General features: G+C 41.7%; 1 protein-coding gene across 8 annotated transcripts in view; it reads right to left on the bottom strand.

The window, feature by feature from the left end:
* Window positions 1–16713, bottom strand: part of LOC104929451 (EBF transcription factor 3) — a 67507-nt gene extending 50794 nt beyond the window's left edge. For 6 of the 8 annotated variants that reach the window (XM_010743978.3, XM_019255064.2, XM_019255065.2 and 3 more), the window contains exons 1-6: window positions 15976–16106; window positions 15531–15687; window positions 15139–15202; window positions 14848–14903; window positions 12791–12864; window positions 10965–11033 (exon numbers count right to left, since the gene is read on the bottom strand). In XM_010743978.3, the coding sequence (XP_010742280.1) occupies window positions 10965–11033; window positions 12791–12864; window positions 14848–14903; window positions 15139–15202; window positions 15531–15687; window positions 15976–16106 (551 nt within the window). Of the gene's footprint in view, window positions 1–10964; window positions 11034–12790; window positions 12865–14847; window positions 14904–15138; window positions 15203–15530; window positions 15688–15975 lie in introns of all 8 variants that reach the window. The other 2 variants (XM_019255063.2, XM_019255067.2) reach the window with 2 other exon arrangements.
* Window positions 16714–22889: the final 6176 nt, after the last annotated feature.

Genomic DNA, 22889 nt, shown 5'->3' with positions numbered 1-22889 from the left:
TTGTTTCATTCTGTTACCACGGTCTTATCCCCCTGAGCCCGCAGGCAGAAATCTGTATGCAGCATTTCATTAGGAGGGAGCTCGACTGAGTGACATGTGAAGCACACCTCGTCGTCGACCTGATGAAGTTTACTTCTCTCAAACGGCAAAAAGCCACTTTGTAGACTAGCCCTTTTTTCCACAGAGGAAGAGAGGGGGTGATGGCTGAGCACCAATAAAAGAATCATGAATGTTGTTTCACAGAATGACAGGCCTATCTGTACACAAATATTTCTCTTCGAGAAAAATGTAAGCTTCAGAGCTTTTCTTTTTTTTTTTCTCTTCCTCTTCTCTTTTTAAAGCAGATTTGACTTGATAGAACTGACAGTGTTCGAAATATGATCACCTAAATTCGACGCCTTGTAGGAAACATCTAACACGACGACGCACAAACGGGAGGATAGAAACGGATTATTGCTGCCGTGAAAAAAAAAAGAAAGTGGCAAGTGTTGTGTGAGGAAAAGCAGCAGCATCTCACCCAGTGAACTAAATAATTTACAAACAAATACACTATTGTCCTACAACCTTGATAAATACACCATCTCTGTATAAGAGGTCAATGTCAAGCATCCATAACACTCAGCGCTGTCTTCTTAAAGCTCCTGGTGTTACGTATGAGAGACTTCTGCCTATCTGTCTCACTCTGTTTAGCTGCAGTAGCTGCCATTCTGTCTGCATGTCTGCCGCTGCCGCTGATAGATCACTCTCCTGCCCACCCCTTCAACCTACCCCCTCCCCTCCGCACCCCGCCATCATTTCAGGGAGCCTGAGAAATGGCTTAGCCATGTGAGGTTACTCAGGTACCAAAAAAGGTTGCGACCCCGTGACCCCCTCCGAGCCGACCTTCCTGACCCGAACGTCATACTTTCTCTCTGTCCGACGGAAAACAAAAACAAATCTTATCATGCGCCTCCGCGGCTCAAAGGGAAAAAAAGGAAGCCCTTATATCAATGTGCTGCTTTGACAATCATCTATCCACATGACCTGTGATTTCTCCAACAGGGCCTGCTTGACACTTACAACCGAGAGGTGACGGCGAGCAGGTTGTCCATCTCTCGCCTCGCCTGCCCTTATCTCCTCTCCTCTCCATCTCCCTCCTCTCTCCTCCTTGTGTGCACAACTTAATAAGCAAGCAAGGGGTAGATTCCCATTATGGAAACCCTGGAAAATGGCCCGGACATTTTCCCCCATATCTGGGATCTCCATCTGGAGAAGGCACTCTCGCTCTGACTGCCCCCCTCGTCCAATCTCTGTGTGTGTTCTGGTGAGCCTATGCTGCAGAGATGGCTTTCACTCTCCACTGGCTACAATGAGATTGGCCCACCAGGTTGACTCTATTCGAATCGACAACCCATTTCAATAACGTAACAAAACAGAACAGAGTGGTGATGTTGAATAAAACATTTTTGAGGAGTGCCCAAGGGGGGTAAGATGGGGCTCTTAAATTATCTAAATCTGTAAGATTTTGGAATGCTTTAGCAGAAACATAAATCCGTCTACACATCACATAATCTGTTACGTACTGATTTAATAAGAGCGTGTAATTCTGTTATGTGTTGTCCTGAACTGCGTGTCTGTGTCACTGCTCTCACATCAGTTAGGGCTGCTTCATATCTATAGTATATAGTTAACAGACTAATAAAGATTACACTGAGGTCAGCAAGTCACTAATCCCCAGCGTTATTAGTAAAAACAGAGCCTACAGCTTTACGCCATGCACCTCATCACATCTGAGTGCCTATGCACGTGCATAAGGTCCGAACATAATATGGTGTGACTTAAACCATACAATGAGAAGAGAAAATAAATATGCTAAGAGCAGCAGGGGTGGACCAGGCCAGGCCTCTGCGGACCTATGTCATCACTCCCTCTGGTCTCGGCTGTGCTCCCCACCCGAGCGAAAGGCTCAATGATTACGGAGGCTCAGCTTCCCTCTAAAAAAGCAAACCGGAGCTGCAGTCCAAACAAGGCCGAGCCAGCAGCGAGGGAGCACTGCTACACCAGGCAGCTCGGGTTTACCGTCGCCTCCGACCTGGCTGGCCCCCGGGCTTGCATTAGTCCCCCAGCCCAGCCTCTCTAGGACAAACAAACAACCACCACTTACACAGTCAGGGACGAGCAGTGAGGCAGGGAGAGCTGGTGCCACCAGCACTGTGCAGAGGGGAACCTGACCCAATTGGATTTGCTTTATCACCCCATATAATGACTCCCAGACTAGCCTGTTCCAGTGGTAGAAAATAAAAATTACAAAAAAAATCTGCAGGCCTGCCATTCTGACTTTGGCCCAAAATGGGCAGCTCCCCCAAAACAGATGGGGAGGCATCTCAAAAATGTTCTCTGCCTCTGGGGACATGTGGTTTTCCCCATCATTATATAACTGTAAACTCCTGGATGTCAGAGATTGGGGATAATAACTTTCAGATGTTGGCAGCCCGGGCCAATGCTGGGACCTGCTGGATGGGAACGGTTATTTGGCAGAGGGGAGGAAGTCCGAGAGATTAGGACTAAGATGTGACAGGGAGAAAAGTGGATCTGGACCAGAGCTGAATGGGTCGCCTTGGTCTGTTCCAGTGTGTTCGACATTGTACCGAACCCTAATGATGACCGTGTGGGAGGCAGAGACCCAGCATGTGTATGTCTGTGCGTGTGTGTTTGTGTGCGTGTGTGTGTGTGCGCATTCGTGGGCGGGATATATAGAATGGGAAACAAATTAATATCAAAACCACAGGAAATCATGTCATCCTGTTAACACGGCAAAATCAAGCTAAAGTGCTCGGGCTTGATCCTCCACTTTTAGCATCCCATTTCAATTTTCAGATACATTTGATATGACAGTTTTAGCACTCCCTATTGCAGTGCAGATGTGCCACTAATTCAGAAACAGACACACCTCCTTCAATAAATGAGTCCTTATAGAAGTGTCATCCCGTTAAACCATTTTTATTGGTTTGTCTCACATGGCGGTGGAGGATCATTGCTCACTGCAGACGTGGTCGCTGGTCGCTGGTGTGGTCAAGGTTTGGTCACTTTAAACTCATACGCCTCTAATGAAATGAAACATCCCCTCACATTTTTATATATTCCAGCTGGTCACCGCATGGTAAAAAGCACAATCCTGTTTTTTCTTCTTTTTAAATATTTTTTTTCCCTTTGCTTTAAAGTATTGATCGCAGTGCTGAACAAGCAGAGGAGTGTTTTTTATTGTAAATCAATACTGATCGATCGGCTGCCTGGGTGTTGAATATGGATCAATATCACACCAGGCTGTGGAGGAGATCTGATTTCAATTGGCAAGAGAAACCCACAGCAGGTTTCCATCAAGCGGTAATTCAAGACATGGGAACATAAGTCAGATGGATTGATATAGACTAGCCAGGACCTTTCTTGCCACTGAACCAGCTCAAGGAAATTTCTGTCATATATCATTAACGCAGTTGGGGCAGGCAGTAAAAAAAAAGGGGGGGAGCAGAGCACCTCAGTGACCCTCAATGAAGAGCATTGGTCAAACATTGAATAAATACTCCATTATTAGCATGAATCTTGTGTTTTATTTTAATAAAGAAACTCCAGAGGAAAAAAAAAGTCCTCCCAACTCAAACACTAAAATAGACACGAAGCTATGCACGCACACACACACACACACACAGCAGAGTGTGGTCATGTTGTGTGGAACTTCTGGTACTGATTATGCGGAGGTCAGCTTGAGATTCATACTGTAAGCTGTTATTAATTTACTGAACAAATGTCCTGAAGAAAACTGGTGAATGGTGAAATATTTTCATTGCACTTATCGTACGGTCGATCTTTATTAAACCCGCACATTTGTTTAATTTAAACACTGCGAGAAAATACATAATATAATTTAACAGCTCGCATGTGTCGCCAAAGTGCATCGAGCATGTGTGTATGTTAAAAAAAAAAAAAAAGCAGGTCACCTCGTTCATTCATCACTTGTTTGTGATTCCTGAAGAGAGGGGCACTGTTCCAAATGACAGCATTGTAAAACAATAAAAACAGAGCTATAGTTAGAAATAACTTGTCACTTTTAATAAATGACACTGGTTCAGGGCTCTTTCTCTGGGGCTTCTTCTCCGATACATCCCAGGCACCCCTGGGGCCAACAGAGCAGCCAGCAGACCAGCTCGTTTCCCCGAGGTAACTGATGACCCTATCCCTGAATTCCCCCCCATCTTTGTCCTGTGACCTCACACCAGCGGGAGCAGGACCATGTCCGATGAAATCTTCAGACTGCTTCCCATCCTAATCTTGCCTGTGTCACACTACAAATTGCTACATTCAGAAAATGGAAATAGATTGAGGTGGAGATGGAGGGAGGGACTGACAGAGGTAGGGAACAAGGGAAGGATGGGAGGGGAGGGGGAGTGGAGGAGTGTGCATCGACAACCAGTCCCCTAAGAAAAATACTTGAGGAAAGAACGACTCGGGAGATCCCGACAAGGAATCACATCTCAGCGAACATATTGATCTGATTTACAAAACCTCCACTCTAATGCGAAACAAATGGCGTGGGCGTGAACTGGTACTTAACCATAAAACCCCAGCATTACTCCGTCTCCGATGAAATACCACATATATCCCTCACCAGGGCCTAATGTGCTGTTTTACGGCCAGATACGACTGAGGTTGACCCAACAGTTTGTTTGACAATTAGGGGAAACCTAATAAGGATTGAATGGGAGTGAGAACATGCCAAGAGAAAGAAAGGAGACCCTTTTTCAAAAGAAAAAAAATGGCTAAAAAAAACACTGGTTTGAGTGACCTAAATGTGATTCACAGAATCAGGAGCTGTTTGACAAAGCTCTTGCGTCATTAATGCTTTAAGAAACCAAACAACATCTTCAAAACAGCTACAAAGTTTAATTATAAAAGAGAGCTGCTAAATATTTGAGAAAGAGTGGCATGTTTTATTCACTTCAGATTTAATTTCAATAATGTAAGAGTTTTACCACGGTGGCTTATTGCAGCAGTGTGTCGGAGAAAAGTGAATAAATCTTAAGAGATTGTTTTCTTTCATAATATCAAAATAAATCACTTACATTGCTCCACAGCCGGATTTAAATCACATTAACGCAGCGCTAAAACCGAGTCAGTGAATGCAACTGAAGATAGTAAACTTTAACAGCATAGGCTACACACCAAAAAAGATCTTTCATAACCTTTTCTTATTTCTCTTCAACATGTGTGTGTAACCGTGTGTGTGTGTGTGTGTGTGTGTGTGTATACAAGGTCCAGTGTTGCTCTTGGCCCAGCATTCATCCCATCACCCCAGCTCTGGCCTTGTTTCTGTCAGCAGTGAACCAGGGGAGTAAAGAGTGGGGGGTGAGTGGGGGAGAGGAGAGCGAGAGAAGGAGAGGAAGAGAAGGAAAGAGGGAAAGAGAAGGGGGTGGTGAAGGGGGGAGGGGTTGTCTCCATGGACAGATGGACTGCTCTTTCTCAACACATGTGGAACCATGTTTCGTCTTTCACTGCCGTCAAGCTGGAGCCGAATCCGTCGCTCTGTTGGCCCGCGCCACTCTTTCGTACTGCACACCTCTCTCTTTAGCACAGCACACACACACACACATACATACACACACACGTACACACACTCACACACACACAAAGGCAAGTATGTGCATGCACAGACACACACACACACACACACACACACCACACAAACATCTCCGTCTTTCTCTGCACACATGTTAAAGTCATCACCCCTGCTCAGCGCTAGTAAAACACAACACCCCCGGCTTCTCTGCTGTTGTCAAGTCTTGCCATTAGCTGATGCCACTGGGGAATCCTACCCTAGTGAGGTGGGTCTCCCTCGGGAACGTCAGGCACCACGTTACGTTCAGCCGCCACTCATGTGAACCCAAACATGTGAGCATAATTTGGAAAATATCATTTATACTGTGCGTCTTTGTACGTGTCTTGACATTTACAAACTGCGATAAAACCGACATGAGGGAGGAGGGAATAGAAAACAGGGCGAGAATAATTTGAGGTAATGTTTTGCTTAGTGAACAGTATTACCCAATCCTGGATGTTAGAGCACTGGGAAGGAGGTTCTGGCTCCGGGGCTGCAGAGAGGGTCTGGGTTTCATTTTTCGGCAAGTGCAAGCCAAAGGAGAGCTGCCAAGTACAGCTTTCGCTCTCAACACTTCCTGCTCTTCCTACTCTGGCTCGGGAGGAGACAGGCTTCACTCAAACATCACGTCGACTTAGGCAGGGGTGGCCAGCTTATTCTCCCATTTCTCAATGGGCTTCAAAAACTCACATCTGTCACATGAATTACACCAAACACAGCCATGAATAAAACGCTGAGATGGATTTATTGTTAAGCCACGAATAATAAAAAGAAAATGTAAAAAAAAAAAAAAAAAAAAAAAAAAAAAAAAAAAAAAAAAAGTGCACGCAGGTGTTTGCACGGTTGTGTAAATATAGCAAGAGAGCATTTCCTATACAAGTTAACAGTTTTAAATGACTCACTGTAACGCCTATGAAAAGACTGCTGTGCCGGTCCCACGGCTCAGTGGTGTAATGTAAAAAATCCAGAAGGAACACCTGCAGCAATCAGCTCTCAATCACAACAACAGTGACCCCATCCACTGCATCATTTTCATTATGGATGGTGAGAACACAGTGCTAGATTAACACTACCTACCGAGTGCCATCTTAATTGCCCCTCTGCAGATGCAGTGAAAACATGTCATTTAGGTACTTCATAAACAGACTTCTCTTTGCAGGTTATCAAGACAGCCGCTCAGTGAAAACACTCCCTCTTTTCCATTGCTGATGTGCAATTAAAATGGTTTTAGAAATCCTCTTTGACAGTCCAGGGCTTAGCCAAAAATGTAAATGACATTAAAGGAGACAATGAATTTAATTTTGTTTAATGTCCCCTTTCGCTGATTCTCATTTACATCACATTTCCACATAAAGGGCTGACCTTATAAATACTGGCATTTGTTCAGCTTTTGGAGGTAATCACGGTTTTGCAAAAACCAGATGGGAGCGCACAAATTTTCCGATTTGTTTCTTAGAAGGCCGAGGGAACCACATGTGAGACGTTCTAAGACTGCGGTCTTTTGTTTCTGGTAAACAACTTGACAACAAGTCAAGTGCACTCTGGGAAATGACCTCGTAGGTGTTCCACAAATGAACGATAACGCAAAGTCATTTAGAAAATACAGGCTCACTAATGAGGGACAGAACGGAAAGCTAAGCAAAATTTACATTAGGCCAAAATTTAATTGCATTAACACACGAACAGGTGCGGTGAGGCCTTTATAAATGAGCTAAATGAATAAAAGCCTCCCACAGCACAACCATGTGTGCTGACCAAAAAAAGAGACAAGGGGAAAAATAAAGGAAAAAACAAGTCAATGTCATGAATTATTCAGTGGCTGGGCTGCACTCCAAAGGTCGGTGCTCTTTGACCTTTGTGACAGGAAGTGAAAGGGAGTGCCGTAGCCGCTAGAATAAATGGAGCTGACATGTTTAGATCTGGTCCAGAATCCGTTTGTGAATGGCAACGTAAATTGACACAGGATGTTAAACTGTATGAACATGCATTAAATCCAAAATTCATGTATGGCTTGAATACACATTGATATCACATTCTCTTTCCGTCTGTCTCAATTCCACTTGCATAAATTGCCTCAGCCTCTCGGAGTAAAAGGCGACCTTTGAACCCTGACCACGCAGAATGAGTCATTTTCTCTCCTCTTTCAACAACATGTGCTGTCTTATTACAAAATCCATGTGTACGCCTGAACAATGTATCTAATCTTTCACACAAGAGAAGACAAAGTCAATATGCAAGAGAGTGAAGACAGATACCAGACCAGGAGAGTCATCGCAAATTGAGTTATGTTTGGCTATACACTACATGCACTGTAAATGGGAAAACCAGCTAATCAGATATTGGGTACCTCATCACTATAATTCTAAAGACTCAAATTACCGACTGAATAAAGCTACACCCCCCACTTACTTTAAGGCGCCATTAACTTATAAATGTGACATCTGTAGCACTGCTGGATTTATAAAGTAGAGAGATGATTACACCGAACTGCAAAGTGATGCGGCCATAGCAACTGTGTCGCAATTAGTCACCAGATAAATTTACTGTTTCTTTTATTAAATGTAAGCACTAAGCGCCTTTGAAATCTTTTTTATTTTCCCGAACTGATGATGGAAGAGAGAAAAAAAAGTACGCTCGCGCTATTGAAAGACAATAGACTTTCTTTTCTTTTTTTTCCTTTTTTTTTAACAGAGCAAAATATGTACTCTCACAAAAGATATAGAGTCTCAACACATATAAACTCAACCAAAAGTGACTAAAATAGGGTCTTTCTTCATCCAAAAAGGAGTATGAATAATGCAAGGGCATCAAATGTAAGTGCTGAAATATTTAAAGACCAAGCAGTGCTGAAACTTTGTGACAGCTGTTGGGCCTATATCTAACCAACTTTTTTTTTTTTTTTTTTTTTTTAAGAGAATCCTTCCTCTTCAAAAATCTGAGTGAAAATCTGTATCAAAACTCTGAGAGAAAATAGGGTAAACAGATGTCTGGCTTGACCGCAGGAAAATAGGACACATTTGGAATGATAAGTTTCCCAAACTCCGTTGGATATGCCAGATCCATGGGAACGCCAGTTAATGTCTTGCTAGATGCCAGCTAGCTGTGTGCGCTTTCCCCTCTTACCATCTGGGAAAATGTTACAGCGAATGAACGCCATCAATGATTCACTCCAAATCTGTTTCTTAAGGTTCGGCCATGCTACTGTTTCTCTAGGAAATGTGGCAGTGCTAGCTGGTTTTCATACTGTAATTGTAGACAGATGAGACATGCCTGATTCAACAATCAAACCTCTCCTCTAGGTTTATGTCACTCAACTATGTTCTACTCAATTGGAAATAATCAGTTTCTGCCAGCAGCGACCGCAGCACAGGTGCCTGTAATGATGTGCATGAGAAAATGACAGATGTAACAGAAATGGCTGTAAAACATGGAAGCTTTAACTAAAAGCTTACCCATATGCACAGCGGGAATAGTCAAGTAATTGCGGTAAATAATCTTACGTAGCAAGCCTACAGTGTGCTCTGGTCATGTCCGTAACTCTTGCTAAACCCTGCAACCTTTCACAAGCACCCCTCTCTGCAAGCCTCCCTCAGTCACTGGGAACCTGTGTGGGTCTGTTAGGGTGAGCTGACGGGCTCATAGTTACGACATGGAGACAATGGGAGGGTCTAATGAGGAACATATGCTTTTGTGTTTCAACAGAGCCGCTCATTGTGCAAGGAAAGGGATACTCTACTCCTATTCAGACTCGTCACAATGAAAATCCGAGCCCTCCCTGAGCCAGTTGAGCTTACAATATCCATCCGCTTCTTTTTTCCCCTGTTCTTTTTTTTTCCCACCCCTCTTTCTTGACTTTAATTCTCCATGCATTCATTTTGCTTATTGTACTTATGTTACATGTTTTGTCCCACAGATTGAAGAACAATGGTGTGCGAAACTCTAAGCAGTAAAAGGCAGCAGAGCGACACAAAGCAAACATAAAAGCGGCGGAAATTAGGCAAAGTAGACGTCTCAAGTTATATGTTAATGTTGGCACTATCGTTCCTTCACTACAAATGCACTTGACTAATAAATTAAGCAATCCACTCGGTGCCAGATAAAGCAACAACATAAAAAAAAAAAAGACATTATCCTAGACATCTCAGTACTTTTCTTGTATAGGATGCACTTTGAGTGTCAAGCGTAAAAGAATAAACAACATACAAGCAGCATGCGTGCATATGACGACGTCCAAGCTCGTGTGTGTGGGTGTCTGCCTGTCTTTCTGCCCGCGTGTTTGTGTCCTCGTCTGTGCGTGTATCTCCGTGTGTCTGTGTGAGTTTGAGTTCAGACAGCAGTAGCTCTGGTAATCCATCCAGGCTCCCAGGGCAGCCAGCTCCTACTTCCTGATGCATGAGAAGCCGCTGGAGTGGAGTGGCAGCAACAACTGCTCAGCCCTATTTGATTACTAATAAGAGAGTTGTCCCCTCTGTCAGATACCAGGCATTCTCCACTAAGCAAACAGTGATTCCGGCTAGTCAAACATTAGCATTGCTGTCTCTCCCTACTACGTGGTGAGAGTTACATTGAGATCGACGCTCAAACTACACCCCCTACCTCACCCCTATATCCAACACGCACACACACAGACACACACACAACTACCTGAACATATTCAGACTGGGCAGGACATATAGTTTCACAGTGTGATGGGAAAATGTCAATGCCTGAGAGAAGACCATTTATTCTCCCTCTTTAGAAAGTGATGAAGGTAATATAAATGTGGCAGATGTAACTTCCCCGAAGGTGCAGAACAAAACAGCAGACATAAAATGTTTATCCCTCCTAAAACGAAACTTTAATGGCATCTAGCTCACAGCTAACTTGAGAGAAGGAAACAGTCAATGAAAAACAACTATTGACAGTGTGAGCATCACTGTCGTAAACAAAGAAGGGAAGCCAGCCAAATAAATGTGAAGTTGCCTAAGCTAATTAGGTGTATTCCCAGCATGATCCTCTAGTGATTGAACCACCTGTGATTGAACAAACCCTATCCAGGTGGTGACCGCCCCTCGGAGCACAGGTACCTGGGAAAGACGCCTCTCAGCCGCTCACACAGAATCACCCACAGTTCCCACACTGTGGGCTATAAGATGCAAGTCAGCCCAACTGGGCCGTCTGGCACACCGGGAGGGAACTCATTTGTTCACTAGCTCGTCCATGTGCCTGCTCATCCACTCAGTCGCTCATCCATTTAGTCACTCACACACTCACTCATTCACTTACTCATCCGCCCCCCCCACTCCCCTCCACACCCCTCGTTCACAAACACAGAAAGAAGCCGCACGCAGCTTACCTGTCAATGATCACAGGGTCTGATGGAGTCTCGTTCCTGTTTCCACAGCTTTTCTTGTCACAGCATCGGCTATGGGAACATAGACAAGTGCGTTTTAATACAAGCAAGACTTTGCTAAATAAATAAAAATAAATAAATAATGCACACAAAAGCACATACATTTATTAAGTGCCTCGGAGTGGTTTTGATATTGGGGAAGAAAAAAAAAATTGTCATGAGATTTCCTACACTCAATCTATCCATTCCATTGATGCTGATGGCTGATAAAAATGGTGAAAACAACATGTTGTGTTGTTTGGCTTAGTGTTGGAGGGGAGGGGAGTGGGGATTGGGCCAGGAGGCAGGGGAGTCACTTTTCACAGCTTCAGCTTTTGTTTACCTCTAATTGCCAAGCTGCTATTTCTGAGGGAGATGCAAGGTGCCACCCTCAACCAATATTTCTGCGGGGCATTTATCAATTATGGCCTCAAAAGCACTAATCTATCTTCCACCACATGTTTCAGCCATCTCCTCCCTAAGCCTATAGCTAGCTGCCTCTCACTTCTTTGATTGGGACTTGAATCAAAACTGCAAAAAAAAAATAAAAAATAAACAAATACATCATCCCCAGCTTCCATTTGAAATGAAAACATATAAACATACGTGAATAAGATTGATTTATGCCATATGGTGCAGAAAGAAAAACAAAGATTTTTTTCGAGCAAAGCTACTGTCAGTCAACCACACGCTATTTAAATATGTCTGATTTACATGACTTTCTAGCAGCAATAATAAAGATGTGTTTTATGGCTAAGGCGCCTCAAAGTATTAAGGGAATATATAATACAATTCAAAATCTAGTGTATTACAAGCCCGAAAAATAAGATATAATAAGATTATTCTTATTATGACTGCTCTTATTATGTATATCTTCTTATCTGATAATAGACAGCAGTTAAAGTAGTTTTTTTTTATTCAGCAGCAAAACACACTTCTTCTTGACAAAAAAAAAAAAAAACACCTCTAGAGCACGAGCATATTCAACGTGTCACAAATAAGTGATGGATGCATGTATAAATTGAGCGTGAGTGATGAGTTTATGCATGGAAAAAGACAAATCATTCTCAGCTCTCATGCTGCACTTGCTCTCAACCAGTAACTTGAACAATGTACCGGTGCAACAAAGGAGAGGTTAACCGACAGTATCCGAATTCAATGTTCACAAAGCTCATGCTGAGCTCAACAATAACAACAAAAGGCGTTTTTCCTTTTAGTATCAATGACACCGCTGAATAGCAGCGCAATATGAGAGGTTGAGATTTATGTGGTTAAATGACGCTAAAAGGCTCGCTGATCATTGTTGACAGGTGGGATCAACCGAGAACTGACTCTGTGCTAGAAAGAAAAAAGAAAAAAACTGATACATGGCATGCAACGTCTATGCATAATTTAACAGAAAACACATTGTCTCTGGCAGGCTTAAATGATGACATACAATTCTTAAAATATAAAAAATAAATAGCTGCAAATTAAAAAACATAACTTGTGTACTGTGTCACTGGCTGTTTATTATGCATTCAATTTCCCTTCACTGAAAAAGACAGTCGGTTCATTTTCACTGTCATATTCATATTCATATCAAAGTTGAATCACATCATATCAAAGTTAGAAATGACAGCAGCTCTCTCTCCCTCTCTCTCTCTCTCTTTCTCTCTGTAGTTTGCTGAAGGACCACAGGACAGTCTGGATTGCTGCATCACATCATGAGTGTCAAAACTTATTGAAGGGCTGGGGAATTACTTTTTGCATAGATCTGCAAAATGGACAAGAGGAAAAATAATGCTTACCTGCACATAATTTCATGAGTAAGAAGAACTCTGCACATTTCTGGATTCTTGTCCTGGCCCTCATAAACTATGGCCTTTGAAAAAAGAGAATGAGATGTAGACAAAGTGAAAACACAGTCGTCTCTTAATACACATATTAATTCACATAAATTCACAAATAATTTGACCCACATATCATAGCTCTTTTTGCACTCGGTAAAAATAAATCAGGGCATGCATACACATGATGTTAGGACAACAGAATATATTACACGGGTGCAAAGGTTAAGTAGGAAACATGGTAGGATAATCACAGTGTTATAAATTATATTAATTAATATAAACATCAATGACAGCTGCCTAAATAAACAATTACAAAAAATAACTCTGACCAATAATAATAACACTAACACATTTTTGGAGTGGCAGTACTAATAAAGAATATGCTAACAAAATTACTGCTGATGATCATGATGATAGTAATAATAAATTGTATTTTTTTTTTATTAATCTAGATAATATCCTGTGGCTCACACAGACAGACAGAGAAAGAGGGAGAGACAGAGAGATTTTCATAAGGAGAGATCCAATAGAAGTGTCATCAATATGCTTATAATCTGGGGATATTTGGGGGAAAGTGTTAATGGGCAATCTGTTGTTTATTTTGAGCCGCTAACAATGATCTTTCTGTGGATAAAAAGCGGTGTCTGGCGGTACGGTTGAGTAATTTTTGAGCATTGGCTGAAACAGATGGCGTGGAGCTATCAGTTCTGCCGCTCTTCTCTCCCTCCCTCGATCCCTCCCTCCTTCTTCCATTTCTAAGGATAGACACTTCACTCCCTCGTATAAACTGAACCGGCACCAAGTGTAAACGCAAAAAAGAAAAAAAAAAAGAAAAAGAAAGAAGCAAAGCACACGTTATTGACAAAATACTTAAGAAATACCGCAAACAAAAATAAAGCAAAACAGCGTGTTGGAGTTTTTTTTCTTTATGTTTTGATGCCATTCATAATTTTTTTTTTTCTGGCACGTTTGAGGCCAAATATGAGAGAGTGACTTTGAAAAAAGTGACATATCTGAACCAGGTCGCATCACTCTCTTGCTTTTAAAAGCTGTCCTACTTGACCTGATCTTTTTTTTTTTTTTTTTTTTTTTTTTTTTTTTTGTCCTTTTTTTTTCTTTGCTGGGAACCGGGTGATTATCTATATTGGTTTGATTTATGTCGCTACTTGCAGCTGTAGAAACACAAATCCATAAATTGCTTGTTCTGCGTCATTGACTCGGATCATTCGCAGAGGAATGTTGTCTGTGACCAGTGGTCCAGGCTTCACGGCTCTATTCAGAAAGCCCCTACCTTAAAACCCTCTGTTTAATCACGAAAAGTGAGATGGAGAGCTGAAATAACGACGTGTGATTTTATTCCCGTAATTATAATTATGATTAGAAATCTTTGCGTTGGCTTGAAACGTGATAATAACATTTTTTTTGTGTGTGTGTGTGTGTGCGCTGGGTTCTGGGTTAAAAGTCACTCACATGTTTTGTGAGCGAACATGCACCTCAGCAAAAACACTAATATTTACATTTTAAAATATAATACTTGATGCAAATTTTTTCAAAATTACGTTTAGAGCGTCACCCCTTGACTCTTTGCAGGAGAAGTCATATTAGATCATATGGAGCAGGCGTAGTGTTTAAATTTTAATGTTGGACAAACTGAGCCTGCAAAGAAGCCTAACTGTGGCTGAGTAAAATTGACTTTAGAGTCTTTGCAATATGATATGGCCAAGCATAAACAGTCAAAATGGAAGCTGTCTGCTCTTGTTACACCGGTAATTTGATTTTATTTTGTGCCACAGCTGCATTTTACAAGCAGGTTTATTTTTTGTGTGTGTTTGTTTGGGTTTTTTCTCTTTTTAGAAAAAGCGTGTAGTGTACGTGTGTATGTGTGTGTGTGAGAGTGTGTGTGTATCTCAGGGGGTGACAATTTGCACGGCGTGTTAAAGGTTTTGCACAAGTGAACCATGGATGGTGAGCACTGTGTTGCACTGTGCGTAGAAACAAGTGTAACAGCAGCTTACCTGCTTCGTCATGGAATCGATTAACCGTATGTAAAGATCCTGTTCTGTTCTGACGCCTGGGGAGAAGAAGAAGAAGAAGAAGAAGAGCACTTGTGAATTTTGAGGAATTGTATGCAATAAATAAAATAAAAAAAGCCTCCGACATAAAATCTAAAATATAAAGAGCTCGGACTGTGACTACATTTATAAAATGATCAGACTGCCTCCATGAGAAGGAGAATAAATATAAGACATGCAAATCTTTGAGATATTTACACGTGCTTGCAAAATATTAAAGACACTTGAACTCACCATTGCTGTACAATAACTGTAGTTTGTAATGTATCCCATTGTTAGTTTTTTCACTGGTTGGTTCCTGCAGGGAGACAACAGTTTGTGAAAATCAACATCAACAAAACAACTGACTATCAGCACCACATGTCTTTGTGTTTGGATAATATATATATATATATTTATATATGTATAGTTTGAGTGCAAAAGAAGAGAAACAGCTTTAGCTGTTAAAACGACTCTCTGTCATCAGCGCAATTGAGTTTTCTTTCTTTAAAAAAAAAAATCAATATTACACGTGACATCCCCTTAGTAACCCATTGCCATTTCAGGGAACATAATTTCGATACATGTGCTGATTATGTACAGGGGTGCATGTATTTCTAAAAAAAAAAAAAAAATACACCGCTTACTTTTTCCTTCTCCACAAAGTCCACAAAAGCTGTCCTTTCGATCTCCACGGGCTGACCCTGTCTGTCATACAGCGCCAGGACGAAATGGAAAAAATTGGATTTTCTGAGGTTGGAAGGGGGCTGCTTTTCATAATGTGCCCGTGCCAAGCCGACACCGCTGCGGGGAGAAAACAAGAGACCATCTCGGTTAAGCACCGGACACCGGGGATACTAGATGATGGAGAAGCTGATGGAAACATTGGAGATGCAGAAGCACGCTTGAGTACGGGGGAGATTTCTTGATTTGTCACAATAATGGGTAATCTGATGTAATGAAAGAAGGGAAAGCCGAAGGGGGGGCATTTATTGGGAGACCGTAATTGATACAGAGTATTCAGGGGATTGAGGGGTCGATATGATGAGGAGGGAATGCGTGAGAAAAATCAGATGCTTTTGGCATGCGTACCTTTGGGCGGCTGTGTTTGCATCCACCACCCCAGCTGTGTGCATCCAGGAGCGGACCGAGTTCAGTCCACCCAGCGGTTCCTCCTTCATCGTCGTCCCACCCCGCGGTATAGTTTCCTGAATCCCAAACATTTAGGACAATTTGCGTGGAAAAAAGAGCCTCCTGCGAAATTAAGGGGAAAATAAACGTCCAAGCGTGTTATCCTTTAGGGTTGTTGTTTTTTTTTTTTTCACGGGATAAGTAGCGAGAGCCGATTCAGACTTGCGAGGGAAAACCCGGTCCACAGGTCTTGCCTCCCTCTTCAGTCCGTCCGATGTGAACAATTCTCAAAGTGCTGTACTTAGTTAGAGCGGTATCCACAGACTGGAAAAGTGAATTGTTCAATAGACAAGATTTTTTTTGTGTTGCTATTGTTCCTCTTTGTTTTTTCTTTCTTTTCTCTCTCTTTTTTTTTTGTGCTATTCACAGAAAAATCGATGGCAGTTGTTTGTGTTTGTGGGTGATGCTGCTCTCAAAGTGCCCACATCCCTGAAGCACCGCATCCAAAACCTTCAGGACTTCTTGTTGAATAAAAAACCCACTCCTGAAAAGGTGCTGCTGCTTCTCCACAAGACAAACACAGGCAAAGGCTGATCACCAGTGGAGGTGTTCCTAGTACACAGGAGAGGTGGATAAGGGGCCCTTTCGCGTCGTGCAGGATGGATGGGAACATGCAAAACTAAGCCCTCTTTCCCCGAGGACTGAAATCTTTCCCGGGAGCCAAAACTCTAAACCCACGGGAGAGGCGCTGTCAGAATATGACGCTGAAGGGGCGTGGTTTTGACCATGTATGGAGCTCTGACGGTTCCTGTCAGGCAGTGGCGCTCCACTGTACGGGTACAGCCCTATAGTGCAGCAGCCTGAGAACACTCACTCGCTCCACTTTTCCTCTTGCTTAGGCCCTATATGTGGTGAGTTTGATTTTTTTAATGATATGGAAAATTCAACCGGGTGTAACCATCACACATAATGAGGAAAAATAATAATAATAATAATAAAATAATCCATAATAATAACCCGGAATTCAGGATTTCATTGCTTATTATTTTTAAGCTGGCCTAATGATAGCAATTTCCGTGATTAGTTTTATTATATTGGATTAAAATTAATAGTATTTGACATATTCCTTCGATTAAATTTGTTGTTATTATTACAAATTGACTTGATGAGATTGTTTTGTTCACTAATGTATCGAAAGCATCTCAATAGCTGCGTGATAACAGGCCATAAATCATGTTTCAATAATGGCAGATCATGTTTCTTCATATAACTCAAACATGTATATTGTGCATTTTTTTAACTCCACGCTGCGGGTTATATTATCGTAATTAAAATGTAATTAATATAACACTGATTTCATAGAATCAGACGTGATTATAAATCTATTAACTGACATTAACTTTTCATTGAGGTTTTTTTTTTTTTTTTGTAATAACAGCAGATGATTGACTCTCACTTGTTTTGCTGTGTTATCGCAGATCAGGCAGTTTTCTTTATTTATTGCTAAGCATAAAATATGAACAAAGTTTCATATCTGACACCGTTTCTTAGCAACCATTGCTGTTAATGTGAAAACAAATCAATCACATCACTGTGTCATTTACAGAAGATAAAGTCAGATCTTTTGACCTCTTTTTTTTTATAGGCTAAAAAAAAAAAAAAAATCAGAGCCACAGTGTCTCATGACATTAAACAAACTTCAGGAAAATCCATGGTTCTGTGTCTTCTTTATTTCATGCACGTTCCTGTATAAAAAAATCAGTAATAATCTGAAACATCTTAATCATTTTTAAAGAGCCAACAGCCTACATGTCCGACTCTGTCCGAGAGGGGCAAGCAAGCAATTCGGTTCATTAGTGGTGAAAAGGAGGAGAGAGGGGAGGGTGCGAGGAAGAGAGATGTGTGCTATATCCTGAGCAATCTATCTAGCTGGTGCTGAGGGTTAATAGCTGCTGCCAAAGATAAGTGAATTATAAGCTGTTGCTTTCACCTCTACACAATCTATTGCCAAATTGCCCAGTCACAAAATGAGGGTGTGGATTTTTTTAACTTATTTTTTATTATTTAAGACAAGTTTCAATTTGTGGAAGAAAAAAAAATATGAGGAGAAACTCAAAGGGGCCCTTTGTTAAAAAAAAAAAAACAGACTAAAAATGTTATCTTCTTTTCTCTTTTACATGAAACAAACCGAGACGCATGCTCTAGATGTTTTTTTTTCTTCCTGTTCAACCGAGATTGCAAATATCTTTTTTGCACAGAACTCACTCTGCTCTTTTTTTTTTTCTTTTTTTTTGCACAGTTTCAAGTCGCTTATTAGAACTTAACCCCTGATTACACGCACCAAGGCGATTTAAATCTGATTATCAAATTAGGAGACTTTGAGACAAATCCTCTTAGATCTGATACTGTTGACTGGAGAGGGAAAATGGATCTCCACACCCGTCACGTAGGTAACGATGCTGTCCTGAAAGGGAGTTTTAAACCGTATTTGACAACAAATGCAGCTGCCCCGCTATTTCAGAAGATATTAGAGGAAAATGAATGCAAATCTGTGTGCAGGAGCCATCTGGACGTGGAGAGAGGGAGTCAGCTGCTCCACACACTGAGGCGCGGAGCCTGAATCCGTCTCAGCTCATTCTGTGGGATCATCTGCGTGGTGGGCTTACACCGTGGAAAATGCGCTCTCCATCATTAGGTGAAATGTTAGCATCAAAATAAAGGAAATGTTGATCCCCTCCTCGTTTGTTTTAGTGGTTGCGTGCATGAAAACCATTGCACGGGTGTGGATTTAGAGGATCTTAGACACATTTTATCATTTCTCACCTTTTTAAAAAAAAAAAAAAGAAAAGAAAAACTGGAGGTAAGTGATGGGTGACAAGCAAGGAAACAAGTGCAAAGTGTCTACACTGATCTCTGCATCTTGGCCGCAGTGAGCCAGGCTGAACGCTCATTTAAATGACCGGTTGATGACACAAGGAAGGGGGGCTGTTATCTCATTCTTCTATTCAGTGGCCACAATGAATGAACCCCCAAAGATTTGGGCCCTGACCATTGATATAAAAACCAAACTCCTCGGGACGCGTGGCTCCCAATAAAAATGTACACGATGACTTCGAAGACCTCCCGTCTCGACGGGACGAGCCTCCTCCGTATTGAGGGTGACGTCTTCTTTTTTGTGTGAATTTACGGGGCGAGGCCCTCATGATCTCCTTAAATTTGCATGTAAATGGCGACATCAGCCTATACGCGTGCCAGGGGCCAGCGGGCCTCCCAGATGTCAAGGCAAAGTCAATCAGCCGGCCGCTGCCCAGCTGTCCATCGATGCACTTTATTGGGACAACACTTTCATTATGCTCACCTGCATTGTTTCCTAATGAATTGATTGGCAAAAAAAAAAGAAAAAAAGAAGAGGAGGAAAAGAAAGAAAGAAAATCTTATTAGCACCCACCAAGCAAGTTCGCTCACGGCTTTATCACAGAGGTTGCTTTTAAAGTGATCCTTTTTCCGATTAAATATTAATCAAATACGCCTACAGTGATACGCATCATTCCTAATTCCATATGGAAGAAACAGGCAGTCAGCCCACTTATTGTTTACAACTCGAGTTACAGTGTTTATTCCATTGTTTAGAATATTTTGTCCATGTGGCTGAACTTAACATTTTTTTATTAATTCATGTGCATGTGGCTACATTTTAAAAATAAAAATCATATTTAATGTGACATGTAGGCTGCAGCCTTTGTTTTAAAGCTCACATCACTTGTAGCTTTATTTTGAAAGATCAACTTCAGTTTAAGTTTAGGAGGGGAAAAAAAAGTGTGAAAATTAGACAACATTCGGCCTTTAATTAATTTATGCTTTTATATTAAATTAGTAAAAGAAACGCTCGATTCCTCATTAAAGACAACAAACTTTTGCTTCCAGCTGTTAACGTTGGGGCCCTTAATAAATGCACGTCCGAAATTCGATATGACATATTCAAATATTATATTAAAATACACTTTGCTCGTCATTTTTAATTAGAGAGGGGTAAAACACAAATGGCCAAGAGTGATGAGATCAATCATGTGGGCTATTCGTGTCAAGTAGTTAGAGCTGATAGACGGACAGCGCCCCTCGTTGGTTACACTTGAGATCATTGTGTCGATATGAGGCAGCTGTGTTCTTCAGTGACAAGATAGCTAAATCTCAACATAGGTTTATCTAACACCCCCGCCCCCCTACCCCACCACACACACATGCACACACACACACACCACACACACACGCACACACACACCCCACGCACCCTCCACAAGCCCCCCGGAGCGGGCAACAAATAAAACATGGTTGTGAAATTATGTCAAATAATAAAAGAAGAGTTGCTGACCGTAGAATAAAACATAAAATAAATAAAAATGCATATCTGTAGAGCAAACTGATGAAGGACAGGCAGTGCGCGTTATGGTTTTCCATGCGCAAAAATGTCACCATTACGCACAAGCCTCACTGTTACTATTACCATTATAATACTTATTATTATAGTCTGGTTGTGTGTCTTTTTTTTAAAAAGTGTTTAATGTGTCAAATAAACACAACCATATTATCTGACACAGCTGGTGTGACCTCACATTTCGTCACTAACTTCTGTCAGAGTGCTCATGTTAATTGTGTGCACTGGTGAGTTCTGTCAAGGGCATTGCCCGTGCGCACGATTTGCATTTCCATTCTGCTGTGGAAATGATGAGAGAGTTTCTGCGCGGTTTAGAGCCTCGCGGCGCAGTCTGTGGGCGAATTACATTTAAAGAAGGCGAGAGAAATTAAATAAGAAACCGAGACCACTTCAGGGCTATTAACATCTAAAATATCCCCTGGAAATTTAGACCAAAATACACATGACCAAATATCCAGCATACCTTCGCTCTCACACAGCCCCGTCTTGATTGTGTCCATCAAGGCTTTGTAGGCCTATCTAAAAAAAAAAAGAAAAGCTTTATTTAAAAAAAGTTATCACGCCGCTTCACATCTCTCTGTGGCGTTGATGGACGTGTGGTAAATGTGATTATTCAGCCCTAAATCGGAACACATTAACTTATAATAAAGGCGCTCTAATACAAAACGGACTGTGACACTCAGCAAAAATAGTGAATAATAAAAAATAGAAACTCTGGCTCTGAAGGTCATTTAAAAATCTCATCAATAAGTATGATAAGGGCACAAGTTGCACTGAGCAATGTGGCCTCCAAACCGGCAGGCATCAGCTTTAACCTTGTTTTTTTTTTTTTTTTTTTTTTTTTTTTTAGAGCGCATGTGCGTGTGCATGACCACACAGGCTGCAGCAGTCTTTGCCTCAGTCCTCAAGAGAACTTTAATTTGCCTGTTGACCCCTGTGATGGAGCTACTGCCAACTTATAGTGATGCTGGCCCAACCTGCAGGAATAATTCTCAAGTCACTCACATCAAAAAATATATATTTTCTACATGTTGCATCAGCGCCTCTAATTTACTCCACTACAGGGATTTACCATCATCAAGGGATACAAACGTGATGGTGATTGGCAAGGTGTCTCATGTAAGAGCAATGCAGTACAATTCATTACCGCTCTACAGCTGAATTTTGATTTTTAGTCAGAGATCCTTATTAATATTGAACTGTGTTGCTATTAACAGAAATGTTAATTATGATGTCAAGACAGAGAGAGTCAAGGTGAAAGCCGCACAGCAATAGCTAAAAATAATCCATGCCAGCTAGAGTACAGTATGATCCTGCAGAGGAGTGTTACTGGCAAGGGACCTTTTTGCTGCAACAAAGAGGTGGAAAAGAGGAAGTAAATGAATTAGAGTACAAGCCAGATTTTGCCTTTGTTTCATCCACACTTGTCCTGTCCCGATTTTTCCAACCTCTCCCTTTTCCTTGCTATTGGAAGTGCTGCAAATTGTATAATGCTGGTCTTTGTTCTACAGAGTCAAGCCACATGAATAGCCGTCCTGAGCACACACAAAAACACACTGACAAACTGATCATCTTAAAAAAGCAACGCCCTGGTGCTCACTTGGCCTACTTTCCACGGCAGCACTGGGACGTGGGAAGAGGAATAGAATTCAGGGGAGGATGTTCTTGCACTCTGGGAAACATTCAGTATAGCAAGTGTGATGCACATAAACATAGCCTTTGCATTGTCAACCTTAGACCGCATTTGCCCCAGATAACTAGTCCCCATGTGCTAGACTATTCTCTTTGACTTTGCAATTGAAATCCTGAGAAGATTATGCCAAAGCTAAAAGAGGCAAACTCCAGGGTGGGATTTCAATTGTCAATTCCTGTTGGATTTTATAGCATTATGACATATAGTACACCATCTGTTACACTTCCTGTGACTAGGTCTGCACAAGTGGAGCCTATTGATGTGAACATCATTACAGCTAAGACCCGCGTCTCTGAATGGACAGCAATATTCAATCACCAATATTTCTCCTTTACACGCTCCTCAACACAGATGTATGACTAATCACCGGGGTCTCCAGGTTACGAAACGCGTGGGTAAATTAGGAAGGTGCAGGAAAGTAACCACTCCTAACTTTAGCTTAACAGACTTCCCGAAGCGCTAGATAATCTGGGGCTTCTATGTACACCGCCTAACCAAATGTCGACATCTGTGAGGGTGTGCATAAAGAAAAGCTCCTCAGAGAAACGGGGGATAATAATCTTAGTTCCCCTCACCTTCAGCTTGCCCATAGGGGTTTAAAAGGGAGATGAAGAAATCCTATGTAAACATGCCAAGTCAAATTTTCACTTGAAATGTGACATGGAGGCAAAGGCCAACCTTGGTGCATCACTAATGTGGTTCCACACATGAGTTTTCAGTGCCCCTGGATGTAAACAACTGGTGTATTCG

This window comes from Larimichthys crocea, chromosome III, assembly GCF_000972845.2.
Source record: "Larimichthys crocea isolate SSNF chromosome III, L_crocea_2.0, whole genome shotgun sequence".
Classification (NCBI taxonomy): Eukaryota; Metazoa; Chordata; class Actinopteri; family Sciaenidae; genus Larimichthys; species Larimichthys crocea.
Note: the sequence above shows the minus strand (reverse complement) of the source record. Positions and strands in the feature narration are given on the sequence as shown.